The sequence below is a fragment of the Emys orbicularis genome, chromosome 6 (genome assembly GCF_028017835.1).
Source record: "Emys orbicularis isolate rEmyOrb1 chromosome 6, rEmyOrb1.hap1, whole genome shotgun sequence".
In the NCBI taxonomy this organism is placed as follows: Eukaryota; Metazoa; Chordata; order Testudines; family Emydidae; genus Emys; species Emys orbicularis.
Window position 1 is genome coordinate 92436150 of NC_088688.1, and position 17063 is coordinate 92453212.

General features: G+C 41.1%; 1 protein-coding gene across 2 annotated transcripts in view; it reads right to left on the reverse strand.

Annotated features, from left to right (window-relative positions):
• Window positions 1-2785: 2785 nt before the first annotated feature.
• Window positions 2786-17063, reverse strand: part of RCL1 (RNA terminal phosphate cyclase like 1) — a 104623-nt gene continuing 90345 nt past the window's right edge. For both annotated transcript variants that reach the window (XM_065406374.1, XM_065406372.1), the window contains 2 exons: window positions 10504-10607; window positions 2786-4418 (listed from right to left, as the gene is read on the reverse strand). In XM_065406374.1, coding sequence (XP_065262446.1) covers window positions 4268-4418; window positions 10504-10607 — 255 coding nt within the window. In that variant the 3' untranslated portion in view covers window positions 2786-4267. The remainder of the gene's footprint in view (window positions 4419-10503; window positions 10608-17063) is intronic.

Sequence of the window (17063 nt, forward strand, 5' to 3'; positions counted from 1 at the left end):
CCCACTCCTTACCTGTATTAAGCAAAATGAGCAATGTACTCATTGTCACAACCCCCCAGTAATTCCAAGTAATTTCAGGGCCATAATCTCTACTAGAAAGTTTTTCAGTATATTCAAAAGTGACAGTCTGGGGGGCATACATCTCATTGTGTATGCCATTTTCATTGGGGGGGGGGGGGGGAGATGGTAAGCCCACAGCACCTTGAGATGAGAATATCTCATGGCTTCCCCAGAGGCAAACAAGATAATATGTAACCATTATATAGCTGTTCAAGATGTTATACAAATAATCAAAAGCCACGAGATGGGTAGATATTTAGGTTTTACAGATGGAGATTGTGTTTTTGCCCAAAGCTACACAGCAAGCCTGTAGCAGAGCTGGGACTAGTCTTTTGGAGTTCAGGATTCTAGTGTTCATTGAATTAGACTTGCCATCTCTTAATTAACCAAAACGTCTGTACTGCCTGGCGGTAGTGTAAAACACAGAACAAGCACAAACATGGGGGGAACCCCAGTTACTTTGACAGGGATTTTATTTGATTGTATCCACTTCTAATATTAAAAAACTATTGCTAGCTAACTTGATTTTTTGAGAGAGATTTGTGGCCCAAGATTAATTGTGACTAAAGTTCCCATCTGATACTTCCCATCAGTAGTTTTAACATTAGAAACATGCTCAGACTGGAGAGAGAGCGCTAGAGCTAGCAGCAACAGTTTTCTGTGGCACTAAGTGGCTGCCACATAAAATAATCTTGTGTGTTACGTGCCTACGCTTTGACATCAGCCCAGCATGATAGAGATGCAAAACCTCAGAGAAATCTATGCCACCTGTGTACATCAGACGAGCCAGCCATTTCACAGAAGCCTGTGCCTTGACATCAGAGCAGAAGATAAAGGTTGTGAGGTCTGTGCCTCAGCATCAGCCCAACATGACTGATCATGGAACTTCAAAGAAACCTGCTCCTTGATGTTATCTCTGCAAATTAACCCTGTACTTATAATTTTGCCAGTAACCTCCCAGGAGCCTGTGCTTTGGCCTCTGCCCAGCAAACTAGAGATGGGCAGAGGCTCCGGTAAGTGGGAGTGTAACTCTCCATCTTCTGCTGAAGACAGAAGAGTTCCCCTCCTCTCCCTTTCCTGAGTAAGCTCAACCATCCTCCTCCTGTATTTTCAGTGGCTGATGAATGATGACTCATCAGGCAGGAGAATATGAAGTGGAAGCAGGAGAAAGGAGTCTGGCTGAGGCCTTTAAAAGGCTCCACCTATTGACAGGAAGGCTTGGAGCAGCAGTTGTCCAAAGCAGTCCATCACTCTCCTTTTTTCTATGGACAGATCTGTTCCCTTGTTGCTTTCCCCTCCCCTCCAGGGGGAAAAGAGGGGCTCCGCCTCCAATTCTCTCCCCACTTCAAGGAGACCCATCACTGACTTCCTCTCCCCCACCCAGAATCCCGGGGAAACCGAACCACCTGTCAGTCCTGTTCCCCTCCTGGAACTCCACAGAGGAGTGTGGGATGGGAGCTGAAAGGATATTCCACAATCACATACACAACACAGAGTGCTTGGGAACATGTACTCCTTTCACATACATTAATGCCTTCATTCCATTCTACTCCCTGTACCATGGCCTATCACACACTAGGACATAGGTGATACTTCACCACATGGGGTTAACATCCATGACTACATATAGCCAGTGCTGGTGAGCTCCCCTCCTACTCTGATCTGCTTCAACCACTGGGTTGCAAGTCGACTGCTGCAGAAAAGCGGCTCTGTGTATATGTAGTTAGGGCATTTGCTCTATATTATGAGGGAAGACTATCAAGACAACAAGGATCATATGACGATTTTTGGGAAAAAACATTAATGTGCAGAATTAAGCTGCAGCTCTTAAGAGCGTCACAACCTCTTACCCTTTACAAACACGACTCTACACATGGAAAAGGTTTGCAGAGCTGCACATCAGAAACTCACAGTCAAAATTTAACCAATACTGAGCCCCATCTCTGGGACTGCATTTAAGAGTTCTTAGGGTAATTTCAGGCACCCAATTCTGGCTTCACAACATAGTGGGTTTCTTTCTTACCTGAAGGAACACAGTCTTCTGAACAGCGTTATTTGAAAGATTTGATTGTGATTAAAGATTCAGGTGCTAAGAGTCAATCTGAGATCTTATTCCCCCATCAATTACTGGAAACAGTATTCACCAACCAGGTTAGACTGCAAATGTGGGCTAAAAGCATGTAAGAGAAAGTCCATCTGTTGCAACATAGGAGCGGTACTGTATTTTGTACGTTGACTGTGGTTTGCACAGACTACATAGCACTCTAGTGCCCCATCAAGGTTCTGAAGAGTAAGGACACAATTCCACATAATGAATTACACAGCCCAGCCATAAAACATTGAGTTACATGATTTACATCATGTGACACATGCTGCAGCATTTTATGACATGTGTCCTGAATATCAATGAAGGCATGACATGCTAGTAATATCAACTAGGCTGTGCCATGGCATAAACTACATCTCAGCTCCCTTCACTGATGTGTATGACAGAGTACAAAATATTCCAGCTTTATCACAGTCATTTCTACACATTGTATTAAAAGAACAGATGAAAAAGTTACCCCTATTTCGCTCTTCCCAGAAGTTTTAGAAGGTGACAATTATCACATTCGTATCAGTTTAGAGGAGCTGTTTATCTTTTGAAAATTCAGAGTGCTAGTCTGGGGAAAAACAAAATTAAAAAAGGGGGAAAAGCCTCATTTAGAAAAATCTATACAATTTTATTTTTCTAAATAAATGTGTAGGCAGATTGCTACAAAAACACAGAATTTCAAGTACAGTACATAATGAGTATTGTTGCCTCCAATAATTTACAGCACATATACACAGTCTTCCGTCGAATTCCTACATGGGTCCAACATGTACCTATCATGTTACAGATGCATTTCTTACAATGGTAATGGATAAGAATGCATTCTCATGATCTTCTAATGGTGTAATACTATTATTAATCAAAGCATGTTGCATTAATATAGTTTATAAAGGATTATGACCATTGTAACAGCCAGTGGCACAGTTTTTGAAATGGTTTTATTTTAAATTAGTCATCCTCATTGTCTGTCATACTGAGGAAAACTACTTCAATCTGTGGCCATGTGCTTAATACTTTTTCCTTGTATAAGAGCAGTCCAATATTAAACTCTAACATGTGTGCACTAGCATCTACTACTCATCTCTGCTGTGTGAAAAAAAAAAAAATCTTTCCTGATGGGATATTTCATCATTTGGAAATTTGAAAGATACCCAACAGACATTAAGAAAGGAACCCCAACAAAACTCCTCACCCACAAAGATTGCAGCCACACAAGACAATACCCAGATGTGATACATTTAGTCCACCAAAACCCTGTGGCTACCTTTCCCAAATGATCAGAACAGTCCTGTTTTGGAGTGTTTGGAATACTGTATAAACAAACAAACAAACAAACAAACCCGAGCAATTTTTCTAACAGTAAAATAAAGGATCTGAAATAAAACAATTTACAAATCAGATACCTAGTCAAAAGATCTCCCCCTGCCTCTGGAAGCAAGAAAGTTGAATTACATCAGTATAGGCAAACATCTTTTACATATTCTAATCTTTAAAAAAGTTAAATGGCAGATATTTCTTCTATATCCCCACACCGGCAGTTCACTAAGCTTGAACAAAGCCCATAACATCAGTAAGAGACTTTCCACTGTCTTTATGGTCCTTATCTAATGCCCACTCAAGATTCAGACCCTGATTCTGCAAACACTTATGTACACACTTGATCTCATAAATGCAAATAGTTCCATGAAGGGCCATGCAACTACTTATATGCGTAACATTATGTACATAAGTGTTCTCAGGATTGAGGCCTTTGACAAATTCTGTATACGTACAACTTAAAAACAACAACTATTGTTCTAGTTTGAGTTCAGTTTATTTCAATGTTGGTATTTCTTAGATGGGGCTCTGTAATTACCGCCCCCCTACACACACATATTTTGACAAATTATTTGCTCTGTAATTCTCTTTTTGGTCACCTTTGTTAAGGTCTCCTTCCTTAACTCCTCCATAAAAATGTAAAACTTTTAAAGACAGTTGCATTCAGCAACCACCACATTAGTCTGGGGGAAAAGAAGGAGAAGAGGCCCAACCATGTTGTATGTACAATGCTAAACCACATCTCTGTTGTACTGGTTTTGACGTCACATTTTCGTAAAAGCTACAGATATTTTATCATTTGATTGTCTTGCTAAGGTTGGAAAATCCAATGCCAACGCACGTCATTAAGACTTTCTCTCCACCCTGGAGCTCTTCATGAGATGGCTTGGTTTCAATTTTGAACATAATCTGGAAGAAGCTTCTCAAATGTCGTAGAAACTCAATTCTGAAAGGGAGAGAGGACAAGTGAGTTTTCTTTCTCTTTTTTTCTTTAATAAAAAAAAAAAAAGTGTTAAACTATCTTCAACAAATCAGTTACTCATTTAGTTAACACAGAGGTCTTGTCCTGTAAGTAGACCACAGACTAACATTCAATGAGATATGTAGTTGAAGCTGTGTTTGTCCCAGGATTTTAGAGAGACAAGGTGGGTGAGGTAATATCTTTTACTGGAGCAACTTCTGTTGGTGAGAGAGACACGCTTTCGAGCTCTGTGTGGCTTGAAAGCTACTCTCGCTCACATTCTGGCTACTTGGTACAGAGGTAGGAAAATGGGTATATGGGTTTGAAAAAAAATCTTATTTGTATTATAGCAATGCCAAGATGAAGGCTCCAACTGAGCCTGGCGCTGCAAAAAAAGACAAAAAGACAGTCTTTGTCCTGAAGAGTTGTTAATCTAAATAGACCACACAAAGAGTGGGAGGGGAAACTGAGACACAGAGGTAGCATAACCTGACTGTGGTCACACAGCAGGTCAGTGGCAGAATCAGAATAGAATCCAGTTCCCATGTCTCCCAATCCAGTTCCCTATCCATTCTGCCCCCACAAAATGTTCAGTGCTAAACTTTACTGGGATTTCTGAAAAAATACTTTTGACAGTAGCTAAGGAAATTCAAAATGTTTTGTGTGTGTGTGTGTGTGGGGGAATACAGTAAGCAGATTCAAAAGCACACATCTGATCAGTTTTACAAGCTCCCCTCTGCTAAAATACATGTATCTTTGGAATCTAACAGTATCGCTTTAAAAAAAAAAAAGAATTCAGATTCTGGACTTCTTTTGGAAAAGTGTTTACACCTGAAAATGTATTTTTTCAAGATTACAGGTCTGAAGAGACTTCTCTATGGAAGAGAGACAAACCAGATTAAACAAAGCAGCTCTGAAGAGGAGACAAACTGGAGTGGATATGACAGAAAAAATAATGAATGGTATAAAGAAGGTAAATGGGATGTGCCTTGGGGACAGTCAATGAAACTGAAAGGCAACAAAATGGAAAATTGATAATTGCTCACTATGTGATGCTTGCCCTCTCTTCTGAAGCTGGTACCAACCACTGTTAGAGAGCCACGATACCAAAGTGGATGAACTGCTGGTTTAATCCACTGGGACAATTGCTAGGTTCCCAAGATTCTCTTCCCAGATGAGCTTAGCCTTTGGAAAGGGGGGACATGCACACCACTCCTGAGCCTCCTTTTGGCAGGTAGCCTGTCCTAAGAACTTTAATACTATATTGATCACAGTTTTGAGATCAAATTCCTTTTCAGTTCTGTGCCCCCGATGCTATTTTAAGAAATAGTTCCTGACACAGAGGAAGCAGGAAGCAAGAGAGAGACAAAAATCACTGCTGAAGCACTACAAGACCTAAGGAAGTCCCAAGGCACTCCCCCAATAGTGGGATGGTCCAGAAATGGTGGCAGCACCAGGAGCACACTGTGGGGGAAATGGAGGAGACAGAGCAGAGCAGACCATTCTTCCATACTGAAACCTCTAAGAGCAGTGAAAGCAAACAGAATTTGGCAGGAAATGGCAGAGAACTGTGGTCTTCCTTTGGGACAGTGTTTAATAATCCTCCGCTGTCTTGTCACATAAGTACGAGGGGTGGAAATCAGGGAAAAGGGGGAGGTTGGAGAGGCTGCAGTTCCTAATGTATGGAAGCCACCTCCAGGTGCAGCCTCGTCAGTCTGCAGGGGGGAGCAGAGTGCAGCATGGTATGCAGCATTCCACTTCTCCCTGAACTTCAAACAAAAACCACTGCCTTGAGCAAAACAAAAAGTGTTTACAGAAGCAGCGGAGAAGGCTGCAAAGTGAAATGAAGTGAGATACATCAATTGCACATGCACTTAAAAGTTTTTTACGGGCAAAGCAGCTTGTTCTGTAGTTCACTAAATTATCGTCGCCACAAAAGTCATTTCACTGACATTCATTTACACTTCAAGCAGAAAAGTTAGGTCTACTTTACACTTAAAAGTTAGCTCGACCTTGGAGGTTGCTCCAAGCTGTGAAAAATTCCATGCCCTGAGCACAGTAGCAAAGTTGACCTAACCCTTGGTGTAGGCTCAGCTACATCTATGGAAGAATTCTTCCATCAACCTAGCTACCACCTCTTGGGAAGATGGATTAACTACATTGGCGGAAAAACCCCTTCCATCAACTGTAGCAGCTGTAGTGTAGACATACCCTTAGACTCCAAGTGACGTGCTGTCCCAAAGCTAGCTAAAGTGGCCTAACCAATTAGAAGTGTTGGTATATTGCACAAACACAGCTTCTATCTAATGGTTGCCTTCATAAGAAGGCAGATCTATTACAGAATTTGCTCCAGGTTTACTTACTCTCCAACCACACAACTATGATGACAAGAGTCTGTTCAACATTTAAATGTCTATATATACACATTTCCCAGATATCAGCCAGCCAATTACAGTTTATGATCCCTTGTGCATATTATAGAGCCATTAGACAAACACACCCTCCTATTTTTTGAGGCTGTTCTGGTTAAAACATGATGCCAAATCCCAAACAATGAGATGATCTCAGGAAGTGTTTGACACTAAAGCTGGGTGACATTTTATAGCCAAAGCTTTTTTCCCCCACCAAAAAATGCAGATTAGGGTCGACTGAAACATTTTGTGAATTTGTGTTGATTTTGTCAAATTGTTTCAGCTGATAAACTATCGATAAACTAGGCAAATATAACTTAGATGGGGCTACTATAAGGAGGGTGCATAACTGGCTGGATAACCGTACTCAGAGAGTAGTTATTAATGGTTCCCAATCCTGCTGGAAAGGTATAACAAGTGGAGTTCCGCAGGGGTCTGTTTTGGGACCGGCTCTGTTCAATATCTTCATCAACGACTTAGATATTGGCATAGAAAGTACGCTTATTAAGTTTGCAGATGATACCAAACTGGGAGGGATTGCAACTGCTTTGGAGGATAGGGTCATAATTCAAAATGATCTGGACAAATTGGAGAAATGATCTGAGGTAAACAGGATGAAGTTTAACAAAGACAAATGCAAAGTGCTCCACTTAGGAAGGAACAATCAGTTTCACACATACAGAATGGGAAGAGACTGTCTAGGAAGGAGTACGGCAGAAAGGGATCTAGGGATTATAGTGGACCACAAGCTAAATATGAGTCAACAGTGTGATACTGTTGCAAAAAAAGCAAACGTGATTCTGGGATGCATTAACAGGTGTGTTGTGAGCAAGACACGAGAAGTCATTCTTCCGCTCTACTCTGCACTGGTTAGGCCTCAACTGGAGTATTGTGTCCAGTTCTGGGCACCGCATTTCAAGAAAGATGTGGAGAAATTGGAGAGGGTCCAGAGAAGAGCAACAAGAATGATTAAAGGTCTTGAGAACATGACCTATGAAGGAAGGTTGAAAGAACTGGGTTTGTTTAGTTTGGAAAAGAGAAGACTGAGAGGGGAGATGATAGCAGTTTTCAGGTATCTAAAAGGGTGTCATAAGGAGGAGGGAGAAAACTTGTTCACCTTAGCCTCTAAGGATAGAACAAGAAGCAATGGGCTTAAACTGCAGCAAGGGAGGTTTAGGTTGGACATTAGGAAAAAGTTCCTAACTGTCAGGGTGGTTAAACACTGGAATAAATTGCCTAGGGAGGTTGTGGAATCTCCATCTCTGGAGATATTTAAGAGTAGGTTAGATAAATGTCTGTCAGGGATGGTCTAGACAGTATTTGGTCCTGCCATGAGGGCAGGGTACTGGACTCGATGACCTCTCGAGATCCCTTCCAGTCCTGGAATCTATGAATCTATGACATTTTGATTAAAAAACTAGAATATAAAATTAACAAGGCATGCATTAAATGGATTAAAAACTGGCTAACTGATAGGTTTCACAATGTAACTGTGAACAGGGAATTGTCCTCGATAGACTCTGTTTCCAGTGGGGATAAGTTTTGGACCCAGGCTATTTAATGTTTTTATCAACGACCAGGATGAAAACAAAATCTACACTGAAAGTTTGAAGATGACAAATATTGGGGGAGTGGTAAATAATGACGAGGACAGGTTACTGATTCAGAGTGATCTGGATTGCTTGGTAAACTGGGCATAAGCAAACAATATGCGTTTTCATATGGCTATGTGTAGAGGTACACATCTGGGAACAAAGGATGTAGGCCATATTTACAAGATGAGGAACTCTATCCTCGGGAGGAATGACTCTGAAAAAGATTGGGGGTCGTGGTGGATAATCAGCTGAACGTGAGCTTTCAGTGTAATGCTGTGGCCAAAAGAGCTAATGAGATCCTGAGATGCACAAATGGGGGAATCTCAAGTAGGAAGAGAGAGGTTATTTTACCTCTGTACCGAGCTCTGGTGGGACCGCTGATTTAATTCTGTGCCAGAGATGGCGTGCCTGGCATGTGAGCACCCCTCCCCCCAATTAACCTGGTCGAGTCCTCCTTCACACAGGGTCGGGGGAAGGGACCTATTCCAAGTATTGTTCCCACTCCCAACACCATAATCCACCAGCTGCACTGCGCTAGACAAGGGAAATCAATGCTGTATATATCATTTATAAAGTAAGTAGTTTGGGATTTTTCAGTGTGAAGGTGCTAAATGCAAGATGCTACTAACATAGCAGCAATCAGAGGGGGGGGGGGAAGGTGTGGGTTGGGGAAATGGAGTGGAACTCAATAGCATTTTGCTTCTCATTGTTATTTTTTAAAATGTCTCATTTATCTATGCTCAGTAGCTGTGGAGACTGATTTCTCAACCCTTAGATATTAGCAGCACAGAAGTTGCAGAGAGAGGGGGGGAAAAAAAAAAAAAAAAAAAAAAACTTACATGATCTCACATGAAACATGCTGATCTCAATAGTAAACCTCCTCCACTGCCAAACCTCTCCACCCCGCACTATCGTTACAAGAATGTCAACAACTAAAGCAGCTGAAATCAGTCCACTTAAAAATTAATGCTTTACAAACTTTGTGGTTTGAAACTGTAAGACATCAGATTATTACACTCTTAACTGTGTAGTCTAATCATTGATGTTGGATGATATTACTGAACACTAAGTAGATACTCACCTTGTGATGGTCTACTTCACCCCTTCCATAAAGATAATCCTCCATTGCTCCCCTCAAAATCCATACAAACCCCCTTCCACACAACTCTGGTGGATCTGTTGGTTTCTGAGGTATCAGGGTTTGGTAGCAGTTTGTAGCTTTCATGTGATGGCACCATCATTCTTCAGTTATCACAGTACTGTACCTTTCACGTATACAGCACCGGTACCATGATAACCGAAAAAGGACAGTTCATGTTCTAATTATTTGATATCATCCCCACACATGCACATCTCTCCCCTTTCCCTTAAAGGGGTACTGTTTGATCAATTCAATCTCTGGTAACTGCTTTGGTCTAGTCAATTGTTCATCAGCCAGCTATGGTAACAGGAAAGCAGCGTGCCTTTTGCCCTTCTGTGTCCCAACCAACAATGGGGGAAACACAGCACTTCTCTCTCTTCAGACTGGTAACTGCCACAGACCTTGAAAAACTGTCAGAAAAAAGGCCAAAACAAAAATAAAATGCAATCCATAACAGTTCTAGGACTCCAGGGTCCCAAGTATCTCAACGAGATACACCCTTGAGGTGTTTCTCTTTGACACTCATGCCATGAGCTGGATATGATCTTGGTGTTAGTCAGCCATTCAGAATACATTCCATTATGTGCACAACTACAACAGAGGTCATTAGGCAAAATAAGAGAGCTTATGCTAGGCAACAAAAATGTAATTGATGTGTAAACAATCCAAGACCAAGAACCAACAACAAACTGGTCTCTGAAAGTTTAATTGCCTTGGAATCAGAGGGAAAATAGGAAAGTAAGGAAGTGTTCTTCCAGTGTGTAAAAATAAACACTAGGTAACTTATGTACTGATCGTTAAATGATCAGTACAAGTACGTCTGTTCATAGCCGCAAACGAAATGTTCTGCACAAAAATACATGTTATTCTATTAACTGCAAATTAAACAAGATGTGATATTGAAGTTAAAGAGAACAACTTACGTGTATGGAGACAGAGGTCCTAGTAGGACTTTGGAAACATCCTGCTGTCCAAGGGTCATGAGGAGCAGAACTAGGCTCTGGTTTGTTGAATCCACACAGCCTCCCTGTAAACACAAACATTTTAATTATTAATCTTTATACAAACCAGAATATAGGAAAAAAAGATGGAGGAACGTTTACTTAAAACACAGCTCTATCACAGCTCTCACATTTCAAGGGTCAAAAGATAAAATCCAGATTTTGTAATAGTAACTAACTTCACAGGGCATATTTGGAAAGGGACTTGAGTTAAAAACCATAGTAAGGAAATTATTTTTCTAACACTATTGATTATGAAAACCCAGGGAATCTCTAAAATTTAACAAACAATGTAAATAGAGGAAAAATATATTTATTTTGCATTTCACTTATTTTGGGCAATTGAAAATAGACTAGTCTCTTTCAGGTTCATGTGCACTAATAGATTACTGAAATGCTTGGGTTATGGCTCTTTAGGTAAATGTTTAAAATGGGACACAACCTGAAAGCTATTCAACTTCAAAAAAGTTAGTTAAAAGTAGTTTCAGGTATTGCATCTGCCCAACCCCCGGCTGCCAATTATTGTAGTTGTGCAGACACATTTTCCTGTTTTGAAAGAACGTTTCCCTCTCCTCGTGTTGCTATGTGAAAAATCCACACAACTACAAGTAACACAGGCTACGTGGAACTACACAAAGCGCTATCAAATGCACAAAACAAAAACCCTGTGGGAAAATAATATTTTTCTCCCAGGCTCGGCCTCTCAAATTACACCCTGGCAGCTTTACTTAGGGGAGTGCGCTGTTTTGAGTAAAGCTCAATGCCTTTATATTGAATTATTGGCTGAGTATTCAGCATATGAATCTACAGCATCGTCCAAGGTTATGTCTGGGGGAACAGCTGAGCAGTACACAACCCCTAGAGTTCCTCTGGCTTTTGAAAGTCCGTTGTTCTCTCCATTCCTTGTGCTTGTTGCAACTTGACCTGGCTAGGGATGTAGGCAAGAGTGTGGAATCTCCCATTAAATTTAGAGCAGAAGATATTTGCAAACAACTGGACATGGCAGTTGCCCCCTTGGCTTTCTTCTTCAAAGAGCAGACATAGTTTGGAGAAATACTTTTGTTCAAATATGTCAAGGAGGGCATTTATGACTCTGTTTTCAAACTATGAAGATAGCCTGTTTGGGAGAGAGGAGTTTCACCCATGCAGGTTTAGCTAAGTTGAAGATCTACCACACTACTTACTTTCTGGTAACTTGTTCAGTTACCTGAGAAATAAAGGTCTAGCCACATTTCTGGCTCAGATGCCTTTTACTACACTGGCTCAAAAGCAAGAATACTTGCTATGTAGTGAAAATGTTTCTATTATAGGGCGTTTGACCTATTTGCCTGATAGACTGCTAAAACAAGTATATAAAAGAGAGACTCCTTATGACCTAAATGAAATAATGCATTTCTAACCCTTGTTAGTTTATTTTTCTATATTGTTGCAGGGATTGTGACTTTAAAGTTGTAACTGATTCTGGGGCAAGGTTGAACTTTTTTTTTTTGGTGTGTTTTTTAAAGAATGGGTATTAATTTTATTGAGTTGTGTTGATTTTAAAACTCGTATTGATCTTATATGTATTGTACTGTGTGCTCTGTTCTAAGGCTAAGATGCTATATTAATATAATTGAACTTTATATTGGTCTCCCGTATCTTTCAGTTACTATAAACAAAAGTAAAAACATTTCAGACAGCAGTGTCATTTTGACATTGACACTGCCACTTTAACATCCAAACAAAAAATTGATTGGACATTTTGAGATAGTCTTTAAAGACTTGGGTTTACAAAATGTGTTTTGTTTATTATTAATAAAAATAAAAATAATAATTAAATCACCTAAATTTTGTTCCCAAACTAGTTAACAGTATCCCTTTAATCAAGACAGTCTAGATGGCTTGGAAACAATTGCAGCCTTTAAACTTTACTTAGGAAAAACTCTTTCTTTTGATAATTAGAAAGTAGGGAGCATGGTTCTGGATACACACCAAACCCGATTACACAGTAAAACCCCATTTATCCCAATGTCACATTTCCTCCTAGCATGAGCAGTTCATCCAGAAATTGCAAACTGACTGTTCAATCCTTACTTTTAGATGGCCCTGAAATGTTTCTGACAAACAGGGTTGAACTATAATGAATACATAGCAACAAGCCATTCCTGCAACTGCTTGCAGCTTTCTGCATTTGAGCAAGCTAATACATTTTATCTTGCTTAGTTGGAAGAGAGACTAACTTTTTTATTACCAAATAAAGCTACTCAAACACATGCAAGAGAAAAATCTGGCATAAAATTAAATTTGGAGTCTCTTATAGACAGCTTGATCGAAGACTCACATCAATCAGTGGATGGACTCCTACTGACTTCAGTGGGTTTTGGATCAGATCCTTAATAGGCTCTCCAAAAATTTTTTTGAGCCAACCAAATTAACCATTTCAAAAACTTGTACATGTAATCACACACTAGAGCTATTACTGTTCAGTCACACGGCAAGCAACATTTGCTCATTTTATTTTATTTTTCTAAAGTATTTTTAGAAATTTTATTTTCTATTTTGAAAGTATTTTACCACCACCATCCAAACAATTAAAAATACCCAAAGTAGAAAACTGTAATCATAGAATATCAGGGTTGGAAGGGACCTCAGGAGGTCATCTAGTCCAGCCCCCTGCTGAAAGCAGAACCAATCCCGAGACAGATTTTTGGCCCAGATCCCTATATGGCCCCATCAAGGATTGAACTCACAACCCCAGGTTTAGCAGGCCAATGCTCAAACCACTGAGAGACTTCAGTGCTGAATTGGCTTAGTCAAGATGACAGGGTGGAAGGAAGGACCCTTACAAACCTTTAGGGAAAAGAGTTACTAAAGGTTTATTGTTCGACAACATTGGGAGGCCATGGCTGTGGAGGAAGAGGCGAGATGCAGTACCATAGAGGGCTGCGAACATCAGCACATAGGCCTTGATTTGGATTCTGTACTGAAAGGAATGCAAAGAAAGCAAGACACTGGGACAACATGCTCATGGACAGCTGATTTGGAGATTTTGAGGGTGTAACTTCATTCCTATACTAGACTCCTTCCATTAACACTCCTTCCAACCCCCGCCCCCAAGTTCTGCTCACATTACTTATTCCTCTGCCCTATACTTGGGGTGCTGAACCCCCCATAGCTAGCTGGGCATTGGACTTTTGGGCACTTGAGAGAGTGTGTCAAGAAGGCTGCACACTGACCCTTCCAAAATGCAGCTGTGGGGCCCCATTCAAATGGCTTTGTAAGGAGCTCTGAAATTGTCCTGCACTGACCCTGGTAGTTGGTGATTGCAGTCTTACATCAGTATTTACAACTAATTTGAATCTGAAATGGAGAAACAATGAAAGGCTGCTCCTTTCACTTCAGAGCCCAACTCCTCTATCCAGATTATCTTTTGCCTGTCAATGATTTCTCAAAACAGTGAACGTTTCTGACCTTAACTTCACTGACTTCTGTCCAACCACTGCTGACCAATGCACACGGTTTTGTTTACTGGTAACTTTTTAAAGTGCATTTATTCAGCCTGGAGAGTACAAAGGTAACATGAAACAGAAAAAAGGCCAAGTGCCTGAAGTTCAATTATTGCAGTTACAATGGTACAGAAATAACAAAGTGCAGGCTGGATGACTAAAAGTTTAAAGAGTACATGGCATTTGTCTTGCACTATTTATTTTCAAGTAATTCCCAGATGTTCTATCTACATTTGATTGACTATCGTTATTTAGGCTTTTTTAAAAAAAAAAAAATTAGTCTATCAGCAACAACTTGCTTGTAGAAAAGAGTGGATCAATTGCTCGTTAGTCACTGATCTGGATGATCTAAGTGGTATAGCTAGGAAAACAGTCAAAAGTCGTGTAGTTTTTCTCTTGTTAACTGTACAAACAGGGATGGCCATCTTTACTAAATAGACACCTGATCCACAGACAGAAAAAACTCAGACTTCCCCCCTCAACTGGTTCAACTCATAACTGTGTACAAGAGCTTCTTAGACAGAACAAGATGGTGTGTTATCTCCCCATTAACATTTGCTTTAGAAACAATCTGTGCAGCAGAAGAGGCATGAGCCTTAGATAACTGTTGGGATATATATTTTGGAGGGCACGTGGGGTGTATAGTTGAGGCTCTCTTTCCTCAGCACATTCCTCTTCCTCTCCATAGAGGATGCTGTTTGCTCTCTACATACCTGTTGCTATAGCAACACTCAACATGGGAACATGTCTTCCGATCATTGATTTTTCTACTTTGGCTGGCTGACGAAACTTTATGCCACGTTCCTACACTTCAATGGTCATGACTACTCTAGCTCCCCTCTTTAACCACTTGAATATGGATCTACATTCAAGAGAGATCTTTTCTGTTGAAAATTTCAGATTAAATCCAAACTCTCCCCAAAATAATGAGGAAAGCAATAAGATCACTACTAAAGGCCACCAAGATTATTGTTGCTCATTATTTGTATTATGGTACCATTTAAAGCCTCAGCTTAAATTAGGGCCCCACTGTACTACATGCCAGATAGACACAGTGAGAGAGCGTTCCTGTGCCGAAGAGCTTACAAACTATATAGACAAGATGGACAAAGGATGGGAGGGGAAAGAGAAGCACAGGGAGGTGAAATGATCTGTCTGCACCACAAAGGCAGCCAGTGGCAAAGCTGGCCTAGAACCTCACCCTCCCAAGTCCCAGTCCAGTGCCCTGTCTACTGATGAAACTTCCACCACTTTAAGAAACCCAAACAAGCAGGGGAAAAGCAGCTGTCAGGAGAACTGTCTATTGATGAAACTTTTCAATGATTATTCCTATGAAGTACTATGTCCAATAGTGCTAAAGTCACAGAAGACACCAATCTATGTCCCTTGGAAGGCTTGCAAGCTAGTGTGGACAGGGATTGATTTTTTAAAAACAGCTTCTGAAAATTGCTTGAGTCTAGAGGCTCGATTCAACCCTAATCAAGCAAGATGCACCCATCTGGGGCAAAGAGGAAAGAAATTTCCCTTCAGAAGACGGCAGAGTGTTTGCACTGCTGCCTTTCCCGAGTGTGGGCAGCTTTAACATGTAGCTGGGGCGCCATAAGAATCCTGCTGCCCCCAGGTGGGTGAGAAGGCATGCACTCAGTGTGCTGCCCATCAGGTACCAAGCACTCCTTGGACTGAGCTGGCTGAGGCCCCCAGAGAAGAGCTGTGCCACTGGAGCCCCTCTTATAGCAGGCTTTCTGCCACCATCCCTGGATTACGAAGGCCCAGGCCAGAGTAACCCAGGGATGAATCATGCCCTAGGTGAGTACCTGGTCTCAAAAGATTCCCTAGAACTGTGCCCCATCCACACTGGTGGCATAACTAAGTTAGAAAACAGAATTTTAAAGCTGCTTTAGCTAACAGCCCCACAGCTTAGACCAGGCTAGAATTAGCCACTTTACCCACAGCTCACATCAGCCCATTAATGGGTAAAATGACAAAGGGATCACCTGATCCACCAACAGTCCCCAATCCTCTCTCAAACACTGCTTTGCACCTCACACCAGTGCTACCACACACAGACATCTGATCTGCTGCTCTGAGAACCTCGCTACCTTCCTACTCTGCCTTATGGCATTGCCTCTTTCTTAAAACTTAGCTGATTGCCAGCTATGCCATTAGAACATACGATCTTCAGGCCAGCCCTGTCTCGATTTATTTTGCAAGGTACTTGGTACATTCTTGGGTGCTTAACAAAAAAAAAAGGGTGTAATGATTAACAGAGCATTATCCTCCCTAGTGGCTGGATAACATATAGTTTTAATTTACAAATCGCTAGGTGGTTTTATTGCTTTTTAAGTAAAAAATAGCCACCTCTGCTGGGAAGCCACGTGGAAATAAGGGTTTGATAGGAAATTGGATTTCTGATATTTCCTATTATCTGAAGGGTTCTAGGGTGTTTTCATGGAGCAGCAGACTCAGAGTGGGGTTTTTAAGAATTTAAACAGAGGAGTAAGATTTGCAATTCAGCTTTTGTAAATAAAGTGCTGGAAGTGGCTGCTGCTGTAGGTAATTGCTACTGGAGGCATATAGCAACAGGCTGTGACTCTAACCTCCGCCCTGCCGCGTCGCCTCCCTCTCCCCCCAAACACACTTACAAAGGGCCAAGCTTTCAGATATGAATGGCCTTAGCTGCACTCTCAAAAATATGTGCACTCAGATCAGTATGTTGTAGGCTAGCACCCAGTTTGTGCACTCAGTAGAAACATGCCAATACTGTAACAGAGCCTGGTACCCCAATGACTGCCTGGCTCATAACATCCCTCACAAGACCGTCAGTGTTTGGGGATAGAGACTGCATACTCCCCCTTGGAGGAGCCATTTGGAATAAAGTAGAGTACAGTAACTCCTCGCTTAATGTTGTAGTGATGTTCCTGAAAAATGTGACTTTAAGCGAAACGATGTTAAGCAAATCCAATTTCCCCATATGAATTCATGTAAATGGGGGGGGGG